The following is a 17,752-nucleotide window of genomic DNA, read 5'->3' on the forward strand; positions in this document are numbered from 1 at the left end:
TTTGCTGTCAAAATACTTAAATTTACCTTTTTTCTCTTTTACATTATATGGTATATATTATATATAAATTAATATGTATAATATCCCACAAGATATTACTATTATCATTAAGACAAATGACATAAGTGGTACAAAATTGTGAGGAGGACACAGAGAGTTTGTGTTCTAAAATCATTTTGTTGTCCAGAAGTGGTGAAAGTACTAATGTTAAACTTTAAAAGACTAAGGATGTATAATGTAATTGCTAGTATAATCATTACAATAAATAGTAAATGAATATATAACTAAAACAGAAAAAAATGAAATAATAAAATAATCAAAAGCAAGACAAGGAAAAAAGAGCAGTAGATAAAGAACAGATGAAATAAATAGAAAACAAATAGTGATATGATTGATTTTAACGCAAATATATGTAAAAGATAAAGATGGCCAGCCAGACTACAGAAAAAAAATAAACCCAACTATATGTTGCTAATAGGAGACACATTAAGTATATTCAGAAAGTTAAGAGCAAGAGAATGGGAAAAGATCACTTACAAAAAGAAAGTATGCAGTTATCAAAATAGTGGTTACATAGTTTATCTTCCTGATATTCACCAAGCTTTACATTTTTGATTTACATACTTTTTTGTACTAATATATACTATAGTAAAAAATTTATATAAAAATACCTTCATGTGACCTTTTACTTTATCCCTTTTAATACATGTTTAATATATGTATATTTAATGCAAATATATTTATCCTCAAATCTATAAGTAAAATTGTCATGTCATGGAACTACACCATGCTCATCTTATATCTCGGATCTCAGGCTCTCTCTTGAATAGTTTTTCAAGTTTGAGAAGGATGACCCCGGGGGGAAGCCGAGGTAAAGGAGAGAGTGTGTGAGCAAAGTTGCTCAGTAATACAGGAGATGTAAATTACCCACATGAAACTGGCAGGCACTTGTTTACTTACTTCCTTTGCTCTATCTTAACTTGCATTTTAAGGTTCAGAAAGGTAGGCCTTCATGGGTGAAGAGTATATATGTCCCACCAACTCCCCTATATAAAATTTCCCAGAGGAAAAGCAGAAACAAGATTACCCAGTCTTGCTGCTATTTTCCCTGAGAGGAGGTCTCAAATTCTCCTTTGCTACTGTCTTCTTTTCCCCACTTAGATTGGTTTTTAGTGAAATCCTTATACACAAAAGGTGTAATCTGCAATTCCAGGGAAAATATCCCTCCTGGTTTAAGTGATTCTTTTGAAACTCTAAAAACCTGAAGATTATTTGCAAATGATATAATCCGATAAAGGGTCAATATCTGAAATATAGAAATAACTTCTACAACTCCACATCAAAAAACCCCATATAATCTGATTAAAAATGAGCAGAGGACCTGAAGGGATATTTTTCCAAAAAAGATATATAAATAGTCAACAAATACATGAAAAGATGCTAAACATCATTAATCAGGGAAATGCAAGTCAAAACCACAATGAGAGATCACCTCACACCTGTTAGAATGGCCAGAATCAAAAGGCAAGAAATAACAAGTGTTGGTCAGGATACGGAGAAAAAGGAACCCTTGTATACTGCTAGTGCAGCCCCCGTGGAAAATAGTATGGAGGTTCCTCAAGGAATTAAAAATAGAATTACCATATGATCCAGTAATTCCACTTACTGGATATTTATCCAAAGAAAATAAAAAATACTAGTAGGAAAAGATATGTGCACCCCTACGTATATGGAAGCATTATTTATAATAGCCAAGATATGAAAGCAACCCAAGTGCCCATCCATAGATGACAAGATAAAGAAGATGTGGGATGGACAGACGGACGGGGACACACGGACACACGGACACACACACACACACACACACACACACGAATATTACTCAGCCATGAAAAAGAATGAGATGTGCCCATTTCCAACAACATGGGTAGATCTAGAGGGTATAATGCTAAATGAAATAAGTCAGAGAAAGACAAATACCATATGGTTTCACCCATATGTGTAATTTAAGAAACAAAACAAGCAAAGAAAAAAAGAGACAAGAAACAGAGCCTTAAATACAGAGAATTGGTGGTTGGCAGAAGAGAGGTGGGGGGGGATGAACAGATAAAGGAGACTAAGAGTACACTTATTGTGATGAGCACTGAGTAATGTATAGAATTGTTGAATCATTATATAAGAAAGAAAAGCTGAAGAGAACTATTCAAGAACCTGGAATTCTTTAAAGTAAGAGTGTATATTACTAAGAATTTACCCACAAGAGAGGTAATTTGAAAATCCCATAAATTGCAAACATGAAGCCAAGAGAAGTGAATGAAAGGTATCATAATGCCAATTTTCTTATGGTAAATGTAAAAAGATTAGCAGAGTAAGACTGAAGCAATAACCCTGAAGGAAGGCTATTAAGGTAACATTAGCAGACACTTAAACTGAGATATCATCTAAGAGCCACACTGCGTAATTTACCACATCTGATTCTCTGACACTCTGCCTTCTAGCACACTGGTTTTGATTTCTTTTTGTACTGGCCGTGACTTTCCTCACCTTAATACCAGATACAATCACTTCACAGTCTCAGAAGGGCACAGTCCAAATGAATTCTCCACTGCTACAGAAGCAACAGTCACAGAGAGCACTGTGACTGAGAAGGAGAAGGACTGTGAGACAGTGACTATATCAAATAAGTGCTGATCCAGCTCCAGTAACTATGAAAACTAACCTGCCACCCCACCATTTTCCAAAAGACATTGAGTTTCAGAACAAGTCTACTTCTGCAGCATGGAGGATTTATTGTTTGTAGTAAACTAGTGACATATTTATGGATACGGTTTTCTTAGCTGAGGTGGCACTTTTTTAGCAACACACCTGTTCTGGGGTGAGTGGAGGGAAAATTGACTTCCTGATGTTAAAATTTTGTTTTTAATTAAAAAATATCTTGTGATGCTATTGGATGGCTACCATCCTCTTATCCCTCCTCCTCCAGAGCATTATCAACCTACATATGCTGGCTCATCCCTGTTGCTTTACTCCATACCCTTCCAATTTCAAAGACTCTTGCCTTAAGACTAAATTTCTGTTTACTCTGATTTTTCTTTCTTGTTCCTGGGATAAAATAGCCATCTCAAATGGGTACAACGCACCCCAAACCTTACTCTGATTTTTGACAAAAATCAGCACTCTCAACTCTTCAGATTCTTAACAAGAGTGCTGAAATAGACCAGACAGGAAGACCTTGTGTAACTAAGTTGCACATTACAGGGGCTTCTAAGATATTAAAATTAAGAGGAGGGAAGTTCTCATTGCCAACTGTTCTCCAAACCTGGTATGTAATCAGAATTATCTGAGGAGCATTTTAAAAATATAGATTTTCAGGCATCACAATTGAGATTTCATTTGCAAAAGAAGGTCTGGGACAACTAAAATTTGTATTTTTTACTTTATTTTTTAAGGGAGAGCTTTGTGTTATTCATTGTAAAAAAGAAATCAAGCAATATAGAACAATGTGAAAAAGATAAAAATCACCCCAAATCCCATCACTCAGAAACAACTATCATTAACATTTAGTAATATTATAGATATGAATAACATCTTTATAAATAACAGAGATGGAAGGAGATAACTGTGGCTAACAGTTGAGCCCTGTATTAAGAGCTTTATGTGGGTTAACTGTAAACCATAAATGAGGGACTATCAATCTCATTTTACAGACAAACTCAGACAGAAAGGTTTGTAACCTTCCCAGGGTCACACTAGCAATATGAATCAAGAATTCAGATTCTTAACCATTTTACAGTAGTTTTACAGAATTGGAATGAATGTTAGTCATGCTATTTTAAAGATTTAACATAAGTTAGATTTACTTGAATGTATAGCAAAAAACGGAAATTAAATGAATCTAAATGAACTCTGAAAGTCAGCTAAGCATTTTTAATGACTCCTCTCTTCTAAATGATCCTTCTAAAGACAAGAAAAAGACTATGAAAAATATAAAGCAATCCGAGGCCCTTTTTTAAAACTACCTATTTCAATTTTAGATAGTTCCTATTAACTTCTTGCTGTGAGAAATGTGGAAATCAGCACATATATACTCTCCTCCAACCTTCAACAACCACCACCCTGATCAGTCAGCAGCTATCAACATGAAGGCAAGACCCACCACTAGCAAAAAGATTATGACTCACTGAAAGCTCAGATGATGGTTAGCATTTTTTAGCAATAAAGTATATTTTAATAAGGTAAATTAAGGTATGTACATTGTTTCTTAAGATATAATGCTACTGCATCCTTAACACACTACACTACAGTATAAACATAACTTTTATATGCATGGGGAAACCAAAAATTCATCTGACTTGCTTTATTGTGATATTTGCTTTACTGCAATGGTCTGGAACTGAACTCGCAATATTTCTGAGGTATGCCTGTACTATATGAATCATTCAGGAAGTTAAGCAGAACTTAAATCCTTCTTTCATGTAAAAGTTTGATACCAACCTCTGACAGAGCCCAAAATATAGATAGAATTAAAAAAAATCAGTCTAATCTCACTCCAAAATAATACATCATCAAAGGGAATGCAGCCCAAACATTAATGGTTATCCTAAGTTGGGTCCTCAGAAAGGAAACCATGAAATGAGGCCTTTGTGTGGAAGTGTTTTATTAGAAAATATTCCCTGGGGACACCTGGGTGGCTCAGTCAGTTAAGCATCTGCTTTTGGTTCAGGTCATGATCCCAGGGTCCTGGGAGGGAGTCCCACATCAGGCTCTTTGCTCAGTGGGGAACCTGCTTCTCCCTCTGTCTGCTGCTTCCCCTGCTTGTGCACGCTCTCTCTCTCTCTCTGGCAAATAAATAAAATAAAATCTTAAAAAAAAGAATTAAAAAAAAGTATTCCCTGGAAAAACTTCTAGGGAAGTAGGACAGGGAAGGAAAGAAGTCATGCAAAGTTCCATGGGAGGTAATTTTAGCTCCATCCCCTAGGGTAGTTTTAGAGGCAATGCAAGCGCATCTCAGAGTTGTACTCACATAATTAATCATTGGTTAAGGGCTGTTCTTAGGAAATAAACTTCCCAGACATTCTCATAGCTTGTACATTGGCAAAACTGGCTCTGGCAGTGTGAGGGCAGCCCAGCAACAAAGAACCTTAGGAAATAGATAATGGGAATGAATATACATTAGGAGCCTGTGAACAGAAAGGAGATACAGGCCCTTGGACAAAGTATTAGCATCATCTGCTACAGCAACTTTATGATTTGGAAAGTTAAAAATCACTTGGTTTGGTTTTGCTCTATGGAATCCCCAAAAGGTTCAGCAATCAATCATTCTAGTTCAATCATTGTATAGTGAAGAATACTGCACAGCCTAACAATGCGTATAGAAATTTTAATTAGCTTTTTAGTATCTACTCTAAAATATAAATAGCCACTTAAGAATCACCAGGTATTTTAAGGAAAGGCTCTAATACGAAAGAAAAAAATCAACAAAGTCAAATTTAAAGCAACTTGGAAGAGATGATATAATGAGATGAAAACTAAGAAAACCCCAATCATTGATATCCTAAGAGATTAAAAAATGTCATGCCATTTTATTCATGAAATAATAGCTTTAAAAAAATTATGAGGACAAAAAGAACTCAATAAATTAAACTGTAAGAAAATAAAAAACCTGAATAGAACAGCCACAGGATAAAGTTAAGGAAGTTACCCTCAAAGTAAGCAAAACAAAAAGATAAGGTGATGGAAAATACAGAGAGAAAATTGATAACTAAAGATCAGTTTACAGGTACAGATAAAAAAGAGTGAAGGAAATCTACAATCAAATACTTCAAGGACCTTTCCAGATTGAAAGGCTCCAATGACAGCTAATATTCTGAACAAAAACAGACCCACAAAGATACAGTATCAGGTAATTTCAGAACAATTTGGCCAAAGAAACCATTCTGCAAGCTTGCAGAGAAAGGGAAAGAGGCAGAGACAAGAATTAAATGTTTTTTTTATTTTAATTTTTTAAAAAGATTTTATTACTTGAGAGAGAAAGTGAGAGACAGAGCATGAGCAGAGGGGGAGGGGCAGAGGCAGAGGGGAGAAGCAGACTCCCCGTTGAGCAGGGAGCCCAACACGACACGGGGCTTGATCCCAGGAGCCCGGGATCATGACCTGAGCCTAAGGCAGACGCTTAATCAACTGAGCCACTGAGGTGCCCCAAGAATTAAATGGTTTTAGACTTTCAAACAGCAACACTGAAAGCTAGAAGGCAATGGATAAAATCCTTCAAAATTCTGAGGAAAAATTATTTCCAACCTAGAATTTTAGACGCAGCCAAACTATCCAAGGATCAAATCCATATCGCTTACTTGGTACACAAGACTGGCTCTAGTTCACCTTCCTGCTTTCTTATTTCTCATACTCCCTTACTACAAAGACCATTCAGCCATTCTCCAAGTTTGCCATGACCTTTCATACGGATGACTTTGGCCATTCTATTCTTTTTGCTGGGTGTGCCTTCCTCAATTTCGTCTACTGGACAGATACATAATTCTTTCAAGGTTACTTTAGTTTCAGTACTTTCCATGACCACTCTTCCCTACTGCCCATGGTCAAATTAACTGCGCTCCCTTGAATGTTTCCTTGTACCTTTACTCACACTTCCTACTATGTATATGTCATACCGCATAATAATAAGTATGTGCATCTTTTTCCCACTAGACTATGAGTTCCTCAGGAAAAGTGGCTATGGCTCTTATCTCTATATCTCTAGCACCTAACACACTGCCTGGCTTATATAATGCACTCAAATGTTTGTGTATTTGTTTTACTGAAAGGGGGAAGAGAGTTGAAATGAGTTTTGCAAACAGAGATCTATACTTATACCACCTAATTTACTAGGTAAAAAAATCATGTATGGTTCCACCATTTGAAGCTTTTACACTTCTTTAACCCAAAAGCTTAAAATAGATATATAATATGACCTATATATTATTTCGTTTGGTGTGTATTCAACTCATATGAACTATAATACAAGTACATATTAATTCTGAGACAGAAAGACTAAAAGCATTTTCTATTACTAATTTATTAAAATGATAGAAATAGAAAAAATTAACACACAGCTATCACCTAATGACCCTGAAGTATTTTATAAGCATTATAGTTACACAACCTTAGCATAGAAAAGACCACGGAATTTTATGAATCCTGAAAATGTAGGATAAGAAACAAATTAATAACCTTCCAAAAATTATATAACAGTTCACAACCAAGTTAAAATCAAGTTGTATTGTCTCGAGCTATAATTCTATTTTTAAAAATATTCCCACAATTTCAGATACAGAAAATCAAAAGTGAGAATACCTTTTGTTACTGTTCCATGAGAACATAAATATTTTTTTTACATCCTCAACAGAAATTAGAGAAGACATAAATAAATGGAAAGACATCCCACATTCATGGATTGGAAGAATATTGTTAAGATATCAATACTACCTAAAGTGATCTACAAACTTAATGCAATCTCTATCAAAATCTAATGATTTTTTTGCAGAAATAGAAATATCCATCATAAAATTCATATGGAATTGTCAAGGGACCCCAAGGAGCCAAAAAAAAAAAAATCTTGAAAAAGAGGAATAAAACCAGAGGACTCACAGTTCCTAATTTTAAAACTTACCACAAAGGCTACAGTAATCAAAACAGTGGCACTGGCATAAAGATAGACATATAGACCAATGGAATAGAGTAGTGAGCTCAGAAATAAACCCATGCATTTACGGGCAAAATATTTTCAACAAATCGGCCACATGCATTCAATGAGCAGAGGACAATCTTTCAACAAAGGTGCTGGGAAAACAGGATATCCACATGCTAAAGAATGAAACTGGACCCTTATCTAACATCATATACAGAAATCAACTGAAAATAGATCAAAGACCTAAATATAAAACTATAAAACTCTTAGAAGAAAACATAAGACGAAAACTTCCTGATATTGGAATTGGGAATGGTTTCTTTGATAGGATATCAAAGGCACAAGCAACAAAAGAAAATTAGTCAAATTGGACTTCATGAAAATTTTAAAATTTTGTGTATCAAAAAACACTATCAACAAAGTAAAAAGGCAACCCACAGAATGGAAGAAATATTTGCAAGTCATCTATCTGATAGGGGATTAATGTCCAGAATATATAAAGAACTCCTAAAACTTAACAAAACCAATAAAATGGGCAAAGCACTTGAAAAGACATTTCTCCAAACCAGATATACTACTGGCTGATAAGCATGAGCATGTTGAGGATGAAAAGATGCTCAGCATCACTGAAATTCAGGGAAATGCTAATCAAAACTACAATGAGATACCACCTCACAACTATTAGGATAGCCACTATCAAAATGGTAAGTGTTGGCAAGGATGTGGAGAAATGCAAACACTTGTGCATTGTAATGTAAAATGTACAGAAACGTAATATGTACTGCCACTGTGGAAAATAGTATGGTAGTTCACAAAAAATTAAAAATTTACAGTTACCGCCCCGCATCGGGCTCCCTGCTCGGCGGGGAGCCTGCTTCTCCCTCTCCCTCTGCCTGCCTCTCTGCCTACTTGTTCTCTCTGTCAAATAAATAAATGAAATCTTTAAAAAAAAAAAAAAATTTACAGTTACCATAGGATCTAGTACTTCCACTTCTGGGTATATGACCAAAAGAATTGGAAGCAGGGTCTCAAAGAGTTATCTGTATACCCATGTTTATATTTATAGCATTATTCACAATAGCTAAAATGTGGAAAAAATCCAAGTGTCCACCAATGGATGAACGGATAAGCAAAATGTGTTATGTGCATACAATGGAATATTATTCAGCCTTTAGAAGAAAGGAAATTCTGATGTGTGCTATAACTTGGATGAACTCTGACATTATGCTAAATGAAATAAGCCAGGCACAAAAAGACAAAGACTATATAATTCCACTTACAGGAGATACTCGGTTAAAACCATAGAGACAGAAAGTAGAATGGTGGTTGCCAGACACTGGTGGTTGCGAGAGACAGGAGACACTCCGTTAAAATCACAGAGACAGAAAGCAGAATGGTGGTTGCCAGAGGGGAATGGGAAATTACTGTTTAATGTGTATAGAGTTTCAGTTTTGCAAGACAAAGAGTTCTGGAGATAGATGGTGGTAACAGTTGCACAATATAAATGTATTTAATATCACTGAAATGTACACTTAAAAATGATTAGACTGGTAAATTTTATGTGTATTTTACAATAAAAAATTGGAAAAAAAGAATAACAATGTTGATATTCTCCAAATTAATCTATATATGTAACATTATCCAAACTAAAATACAAGATTTTATTTTTATTTATTATTATTTTTAAATACAAGATTTTAGAAAGTTAAATAACTCAGTAAAAGCATTCAAAAGATTTGTAAAAATAAGTATGTGAGTATACCTGGGAAATTCTGGAAAGGAGTGTGGGGGTATACTAAGTCTAATAGATCCAATTAAAATACAAGATTTTTAAAAATTAAGTAATGTAGTAAAAAATTATTCTTAATGTTGTTTGGAAAATAAATATGAGTATAACTGGGAAATTCCTGAAAGGAGCACTGCAGGTTAGAGGGTAGATTAAGCCTACCAGAGATTAAAATATATTACCCACAATAAACAGTGGTATAGTAATTATAACAATTTGATATTCAGGCCAAACAGACATATCAATTTATTTATGAATCAGTTAAAAAACATTTTTAATGCTTTTAATTAATACTACAGACATAATGCTGAGAGAAACTTTTTTTCTCTACAACCATGCCATCAGAACTAAGCTATCTGAAAGTGTATCAGTGAGACTGGAACATCCCATTCTTGCATGGATGATGGATCGTTCATCAAACAGCAGCAGCCTTAATTTCCAACTCAGAGTTTCAGATAGGGTTTCCCAGACACAACATTCCACATTTATCTTAACTGTGTAGTCTCTAAGGAAACAGGACTTCGAGTTTGCCTCTCAGCCCAGGTCTGATGTTAATTAACCCCTTGACACACAGCCTTGCTGTACTTCAAACCTATCAAATATTGCTTTGTTTAAATTTTGTCTAAACTCCACCCTTCTCCAAAATCCTATAATAACCCTGTCCTTTCTTTATTTAGTAAAATGCTGGCAGTTCCTCTGGTGTGTGGTCTTCCTCACAGCAGCAAGTTAATTAACCTTTGTCAGCCTAAAGATATATATCCCTGGTGGTCTTTACCAGACTGAAATAAAGAGTCTATTAAAAAAACAAGTACATATGGAAATTTAATACATAATATACATAGCATTTCAAATCAAGAAAAAGATGGTTTATTCAAGTAATGATACTGAAATAATCTTTTGGGAAAAAGATAAAAATCAGCCAGCTGGATTCCTACCTTTCTCTTTCAAATTCCAAATGTTTCTAAGATTTCAATATTAAAAAAAATGAAATTATAACAAAACTAGATGAAAATACCTTTTTATATTTTTATAACATGAATTGAGATCTTCTCAAAACTCAGAAGCTATGACTATAGGAAAATTGTATGAAATTATTCATTGGCTAAACTTCTGGCAGTGAAACTGCTGGTTCAGAGATGTTTCTGTATAAAATGTTAAAAAAAAATCTGTACAGCAAAAAATGCCAAAAAATATCATAATGAAAAAGACAAAAGATCAATCTAATATAAAAACAGATGAAATAAAGGATTTGAAGAAGAAGAAAATACAATGGCCAAGGATGTTCAAATTTCACATTAAAGTAATTCAAATGCAGAAATACTATTTTTAACCTAACATAGTAGCAAAAAATGTTTAGTAACACCCAGTAATGACATGGAAGAAGAAACTGGCACTCATGCATTCTTTCTCACAATATACATATTTACTGTCTTTTGGAAGGGCAATTTGGCAATATATTTTAAAATTTTTAAATGAGTATGACCTGACCCATCATTTCATCATCAGAAATTTCTCTATGGACACGAACATAGAAGTCTGCAAAGATATTCATGGCAGCCACTGCCACAGATGTTTGCTTGTTGATAAGGAGCTAGTTAAATAAACAAACATGATACATCCATACCACAGAATACTCTGCAGCTGTCAAAACAATGATCTATATGTGCTAATAAGGAAAATCTTTGCATATTTGGCAATTATGACTTTTTGCTAGTAAGGTGTAGTGGCTACTTTTTAAATCAGAAAAACGTAAAGAAAACAAATGAAAAAACCAAAACTGAAACCATAGATAAAAAATATGTATATACAGAAAAGAGTATGTTTTCTTCCCCATTTCTCTGTGTATTTGCATCTTTTACTTTAATCAAAGAGATGATGCTATATCTGTTAGTCTTCACTTTACCCTTTTCCTTTATTTTCTTCCATAACACAACTTCATTCATTAAAACTGTGTAAGATAAAAGATTTATTTTTTAAGACAAACTACTACAGTCTGTATAGTATAATCACAAAAATTAAATAAAGGTAGGCTACTTCATCTATAGAGATAATCTAGGAAAAACAAAGTGCACTAAAACCCCCACACCTGGGGATCCTTTTCGGACTTCTCGAAGTTTGACTCACATATACATTAAACATTTCCACCTTGACCACAGGCATCTCAAATTCAACATGTCCAAAAGTGACTCATTACCTTCCTCCCTTAATTCCCTTCTTACATGCTCATCTTAACTAAAATTACTGGCGATCATCTAAATTACTCACCAATGGGTTCCTATTTTACCAGGAGCCATCTGTTTATCTAAACTAGAAATCAGAGTGTCTCTCTAACACTCCTCACTCCCCTTATCCCATATCCAATTACCAAATCTGGCCAATTTTATTTCCTAATTTTTTTTTTTTAACCCATCCTCTCGTCTCCATTTCATCTCTATTTATTCATCTATTTATTCATCATCTCTATTTCAGACCCTCCTCTCTCCCCTAAGCAATTGCAATATTTAATCTGTCTCCCTCACTCAAGTGCTCTCTCTCCTCAACTCATCCCCATTCTGCCACCAGAACGACCTATCTGAAATGAAAAGCTGACCAAGTCACTCCATGAATCCTCCATGGAGCCCTACTGCCTATAAGACAAAAACTAAGCATCTTTAATTAACATGATATATATAGATTCTCCTTCACCTAGACTCTGTCCAAATTTTCAGCCTCATATTTCAATACTCCATGCCTTATTACTTACTCTTCAGCAATCGTGAACTATCTATAGTTCACTAAATATCCCAATGTAGTGGGCTCCCCTATTCCTACTGTTTTCTCTGTCTGTACAACACTTTCTTCCCTCCACCATCTATGCCTCAACCTCTGTAACTCCCATTAAGCCAATGACATATTGAGCTGGATAATTCTCTCTTGTGATTGGCTGTCCTGTTCACCGTAGGATGTTTAGTAGCATTTGTGGCCTCCACTCACTAGATGCCAGCAGTATTCCCCCAGGTTGTGATAACCAAAAACCTCTCTAGACACTGGCAAATGTCCCGAGGGACAAACTCAGCTCCAGTTAAGAACCACTCTACTAAACTGTTAAAACCTAGTTTATCATATATACATAAAGTATCTCAGGAAGAATATACAAAGACTAATTATAACATCAGTTGCTTTTGAGGCAGGCAACTGGGTAACTGAAGTAACTAGAGTAGGAGGGGAAAAAACCCTTATTTTTCACTACCATCTCATATGCTTTTGATCTTGTACCTCTCTTCTAACCTCTCCATTGCTGCTGTCCTAGTCCAAGTCACCTCCTTTTCTCTCTTCTCCTCTCCCTTCCTCAACTATCATAACTGATTCCTAATCAACTTTTCCCTTTACATCCTTCTTTCTTCAATCCATTTTTACCCATTTCACCAGTGATCCTTTTAAAAAGATTGTATCACTTAGTTGCTCAAAATCCTCCAGTGTCTTCCCAATCTCACTCAGAGACAAAGCAAAAGCCTTAAGATGAACCTCAATGGTCTGCCATCCTATCCCCACTCTTTTTCTGATCTCTCCTCCTAGTATTTGGTTTTTATAGGTCAAAAAGGAACAAACAGAAATTTCATAAACTGAACCTATTACTGTTTCCCTTGCTGTGTTCTCTCTGGACTCCTTGCTGTTTCTCAAACACCTGAGGCTCTTTGCATCTGCTGTTCTCTGCTGGGAACACAACTCACCTACATACTCACATGGCTTACTCCCCAACTCCTTCAGGCCTTTACTTCTCAGGGGGTCTTCCCTGGTCACCCTATTCTTACCCACAGCACCTATTAACATCTAATATATTACATATTTTACTTCCTCATCTTGTTTATTGTCTCTTTTCTCCATCTTGTTCATTGGTTCTCAAACCTGAGTCTGCATCAGAATCACCTGAAAGTTTTTTTAAAATAGTTTCTGAATCAAGAGGTCTGGATTCCTAACAAGTTCCAGGATGATACTGATACTGCAAATCCAGGGACCACATTCTGAGAACCAATGTTTTAGAATACAAGCTCCTCCAGGACAGAGATTTTTGTCTGCCTGTTTGCTTTCACTCTGCAACCTGGTTCAGAGTAAGCACTGAGATAAGTAAATGACAAATAAGTAAATATAGATGTTCCCTTCTCTGTTCCTACCACACCCCCGATTTGGCCTGCCATATAGTGCTAAAAATTTGCCGAACACTGTATAAGATAAATCATATGACTGTGATGGATTAAGTTGTGTTCTCCCCCCTCCAAAAGACTGAGGTTTAAGTCCTAACCCCAGTACCTATAAATGGGACCTTATTTGGAAATAGGGTCTTTGCAGATGTAATCAAGTTAAGACGAAATCATCAGAGGGGCGCCTGGGTGGCTCAGTTGGTTAAGCGGCTGCTTTCGGCTCAGGTCATGATCCCAGGGTCCTGGGATCGAGCCCCACATCGGGCTCCCTGCTTTGCGGGAAGCCCACTTCTCCCTCTCCCTCTGCCTGCCTCTCTGCCTACTTGTTCTCTCTATCTCTCTGTCAAATAAATAAATAAAATCTTAAAAAAAAAAAAAAAAAAGACGAAATCATCAGGGTGGACCCTAAACCAATATGACTGGTGTCCTTATAAAAAAGGGAGAATGCCATATGATGAGACACAGAACGGACTAGAGTGATAAAGCTGCAAGTCAAGGAATACCAAGGACTGCCAGTGACACGAAAAGCTAAGAGACATGAACAGATTCTCCCCTAGAACCTAGAGACCATGGCCCTGCCAACACCTTGATTTCAGAATTCTAGCCTCCAGAACTGAGATGATAAATTTCTGTTGTTTTAAATTACCCAGTTTGCGGTACTTTATTATGGCAGCCCTAGGAAACCAATAGAAGGACCAAGAATGCAAATGACTACACCAAGCCATACATAATTGCAAATTCTGCCTATTATCTAATTTCTACCAGTTTAAATGTTTTAATATACAGCTTTAGTTGTAAACTAATCAGGTTGCCCGTTTCAGAATCTCTCCAACTTAATGTGTCTCTCCCTGCCTTCAATGTGCAAGGCAGTTCATATTACAGGTTCTAGATAGTTTATTCAGTTTTTTTTGTTTGTTTGTTTCTCCTACCTTCTTACATGTGTCCCTATTTCACTAATATCAATTTATTTATTTATTTTTTCTTCAAGGAACACTTCTTATTTTCACACATTATACTTTCTGGTATATATTTTCCCCTTGGCTATTTGAATTAGTTGCAAAGTGAAAATTTAAGTACACACTATATACATTTAGATTTAAGATAAAATGCTATCTTCTCTTTTAGAGAACAAGTCTCCTTTTTTTTTCCTTTTCTTTCTTCCTTCTTTTAAAGTAATGACCTTAATCCTAAAAAATTTTGAGCAAAAAAAATTTTGTCATACTTTTCTTGCCATCTTGTTACAGTTTGTACACTAGTGTCTTTATTCCAATCTCAACAAATCTTCTAAAAGTAACACGGTTGTATTGGGAAGCTTAAAATTTTAAATGAATCTGAAATTAATTTCATCAAGTTTTCCCCTTTCCATTTAACGTTTGTTTACCGCTGCGATGTCACAAGAATTCCGATCAATAATTTCATCACAGAGACTCTATTTTAAATTACCATGGTTTACAAGGTTTATAAGCCGTAAGATGCAATTTTTATCTTAGCACAAATCAATACACAAATAGTAAATTGCATACGCCTAAATGACACAGTTTTGTATTTCTATGACTGGGTGAAAATTAAAATTAATCCACTGTACGTACTACTAACCTATGCCCCCCAAAATAGCATATTTAAGAAAAACCATATCAAGGGGCGCCTGGGTGGCTCAGTCATTAAGCGTCTGCCTTCGACTCAGGTCATGATCCCAGCATCCTGGGATTGAGCGCCAAATCGGGCTCCCTGCTCAGCGGGGAGCCTGCTTCTCCCTCTCCCACTCCCCCTGCTTGTGTTCCCTCTCTCTCTGTCAAATAAATAAAATCTTTAAAAAAAAAAAAAAAACAACAACAAACCATATCTATCCCTCAATGGGTATTAACCACAAAATATTTTTAAAATGCGGAAGCCTAAATAAAAAGATACAGAAAAACACAAATTACAGACAAATTTAAGAGAGAGATTTAATAGTTCTCCACGAGTACTGAAAAACCATGCTCTTTTCCTATGAAGAATTTTAAATGAGTCATACTTTCCTTACTAAATCACTGTTTTACTTAACATATGGTGAAAAGAGTTAACTGTTTGGTAACTTGAAACTTTATATTCACTTAAAGTGCACATCAATATATACTAAGGCTAGTGTAAAATAAGTATATATAGTTTACTTTACACAATACTTAGAACACACAACATCATGTGCATAAGGTTCACTTGACATTTATCTGCTAAAGGTATGGAAAGCTGTCTAAATATCTCCTAAAAATTCAGGTTCCCACTGTCTAAACCTACACCAAAATTAAACAAGTTGAAATCATGCACAACGCTTTTTCCTGGCACCCAGGCCGACCTACCTATATTCTGTGCCTAACTTTTAGTAAATGAACGTATTTCTGTCCCAATCACATTGGCCTAATTATTCACTTTAATGCGTTAAAGTTCTACCTTTATAACTTTCTAATTCATAATGGAGTCAATTCATGGTTAGCATAATAGTTTCCAAACTGAAAAGCGTTAAAAACATATACTACAATATCTATAACGAACTTAGAGAACAAGATTATAAAGCCAATCAACTTTCCCAGAGCATGTGGTGCTTGTTTATTATTTTAAAAAATAAGAGAGTACGAGCTAGGGAAGAATAAATCCCCATTCCCAAATTACGTTCTTCTGTTAGAGTATACAATTTCTCCAAATTCAAAGCTGTATGGCCAACTTGTCAGCACCTACTACTCACATCACACTCGCGGTGGGGTGGGGGGGGGGGGGGAGAAAAAAACTCTTTCCCCCCTCCACGCAGCAAGTGAGTCAAACACACCTGGCTTGCTCATTCTGCCAGAGGCAGTGAAACTTAAAAAAATAAATCAGCCACAGACAAACCTGATGATCCAAGAAAGCTCCGAGGAAGTCCCCCGGCATTTGTGGTAGACGCCCACTCGCCCGGCACTCCGGCTGCCCCGCAGCCCGGCGGCTCTCGCGGAAGGTGCCCACACCTGAGCCCTGCGTCTCGCCTGACCCACAGGTCCGGGGGCGGGGCGGCCCGGCGGCCAGGACCTCTAAGTGGTCAGAACGCGACCCGCCGCAGCCCCGCGCCTCACGGCCGCCGCCCGCCCGCGGGCAGCGCGCGAAAAGGAGGACAGAGGCTCGAGGAAGAGGTGAGGGGCACCCGGGGGCAGAAAGGAAGAACCCACCACGAAGACGAGGCTACTCGTCAACAAACTAGCGGCCCGATGGGCAGACGGCCCCAACGGCAGTTCACAGAGGCGCCGGGAGCAGGAGTGCTCCACGCCTCCCTCAGGAGCCCGCAAGTCCCCGGCCCCGGCGGCGACCCCGAGACACCTGTTTGGCTGCGCCCAGGTTTGGTTCCACCCTCTACGCTCCCGCAAACACACACTCCGAGCGGTGAGGACGAGGGGAACCGAGACCTTGGACCCGCAGCCTGAGGGCGCCTCCGCTGGCCGTACCTGACATCAGCCGCGGCTCCCTCTCGCCCCTTCTGGGGGGCGGAGAGGGGGACGACTCGAGACCGGCAACCTTAGCTCCTCCCGGTACCCGCAGAAGTGGCTCGCAGCCGTTGGTTGGGGCCGCCCGCTGCCGCCCAGCTCATTCCCTGGCGGCGGCCGAGGCGGACCCAGCTCACCCTCCCTCCCCCCCGCCCGCTCGTTCGCTCGCTCGCTCGCTCGCTCCGCCCCTTCCCCCGCAACGCGTCCAGGCCGCGGCCCGCCGACGGCGCAGCCGCCACCCAGGGGTCTCCTAGCGCTGACGTCTCCGCCGCCGCACCAGCCCCAGGGAAGGGCGGAGCGAGAGGGGGCAGGGTGGGGCGGGGCTATGGCGACGTGCGGACGTGGGGATTGGCCGCCAAGCTCACGCCCCGCCCTTCTGCGAAGCGGTCTGGGAAGTCGGGTCTTCTACGAGCCATAGTCGCAACCCACTTGCGGCTTCTCGCTGTTGGCCTTCTCCTTCCTGGTTCTGCTGTAGGGTTTTGCATTAGCTTCCGGACTTTGGAGAGAAACTAAAGCAGTGAAACTACAGGGACTGAGGCTAGAGGTACCTGAGGACCTCCGTGTGAGGGACAGGCTCTAACCCTGCAGAAGTCTTTTGGCCTCTAGCCCGCTTCCCGTTCTT

The 17,752-nt window shown here is 37.8% G+C and overlaps 1 protein-coding gene across 3 annotated transcripts in view; it reads right to left on the reverse strand.

Moving 5' to 3' along the window:
* The window catches only part of C1GALT1 (core 1 synthase, glycoprotein-N-acetylgalactosamine 3-beta-galactosyltransferase 1), a 29,681-nt gene extending 12,398 nt beyond the window's left edge, over positions 1-17,283 (reverse strand). The window contains exon 1 of one of the 3 annotated variants that reach the window (XM_032402078.1): positions 17,092-17,283. In XM_032402078.1, coding sequence (XP_032257969.1) covers positions 17,092-17,098 — 7 coding nt within the window. In that variant the 5' untranslated portion in view covers positions 17,099-17,283. The other 2 variants (XM_032402080.1, XM_032402079.1) reach the window with 2 other exon arrangements.
* Positions 17,284-17,752: the final 469 nt, after the last annotated feature.

Source organism: Phoca vitulina, unplaced genomic scaffold, assembly GCF_004348235.1.
Source record: "Phoca vitulina isolate PV1807 unplaced genomic scaffold, GSC_HSeal_1.0 scaffold4, whole genome shotgun sequence".
Classification (NCBI taxonomy): Eukaryota; Metazoa; Chordata; class Mammalia; order Carnivora; family Phocidae; genus Phoca; species Phoca vitulina.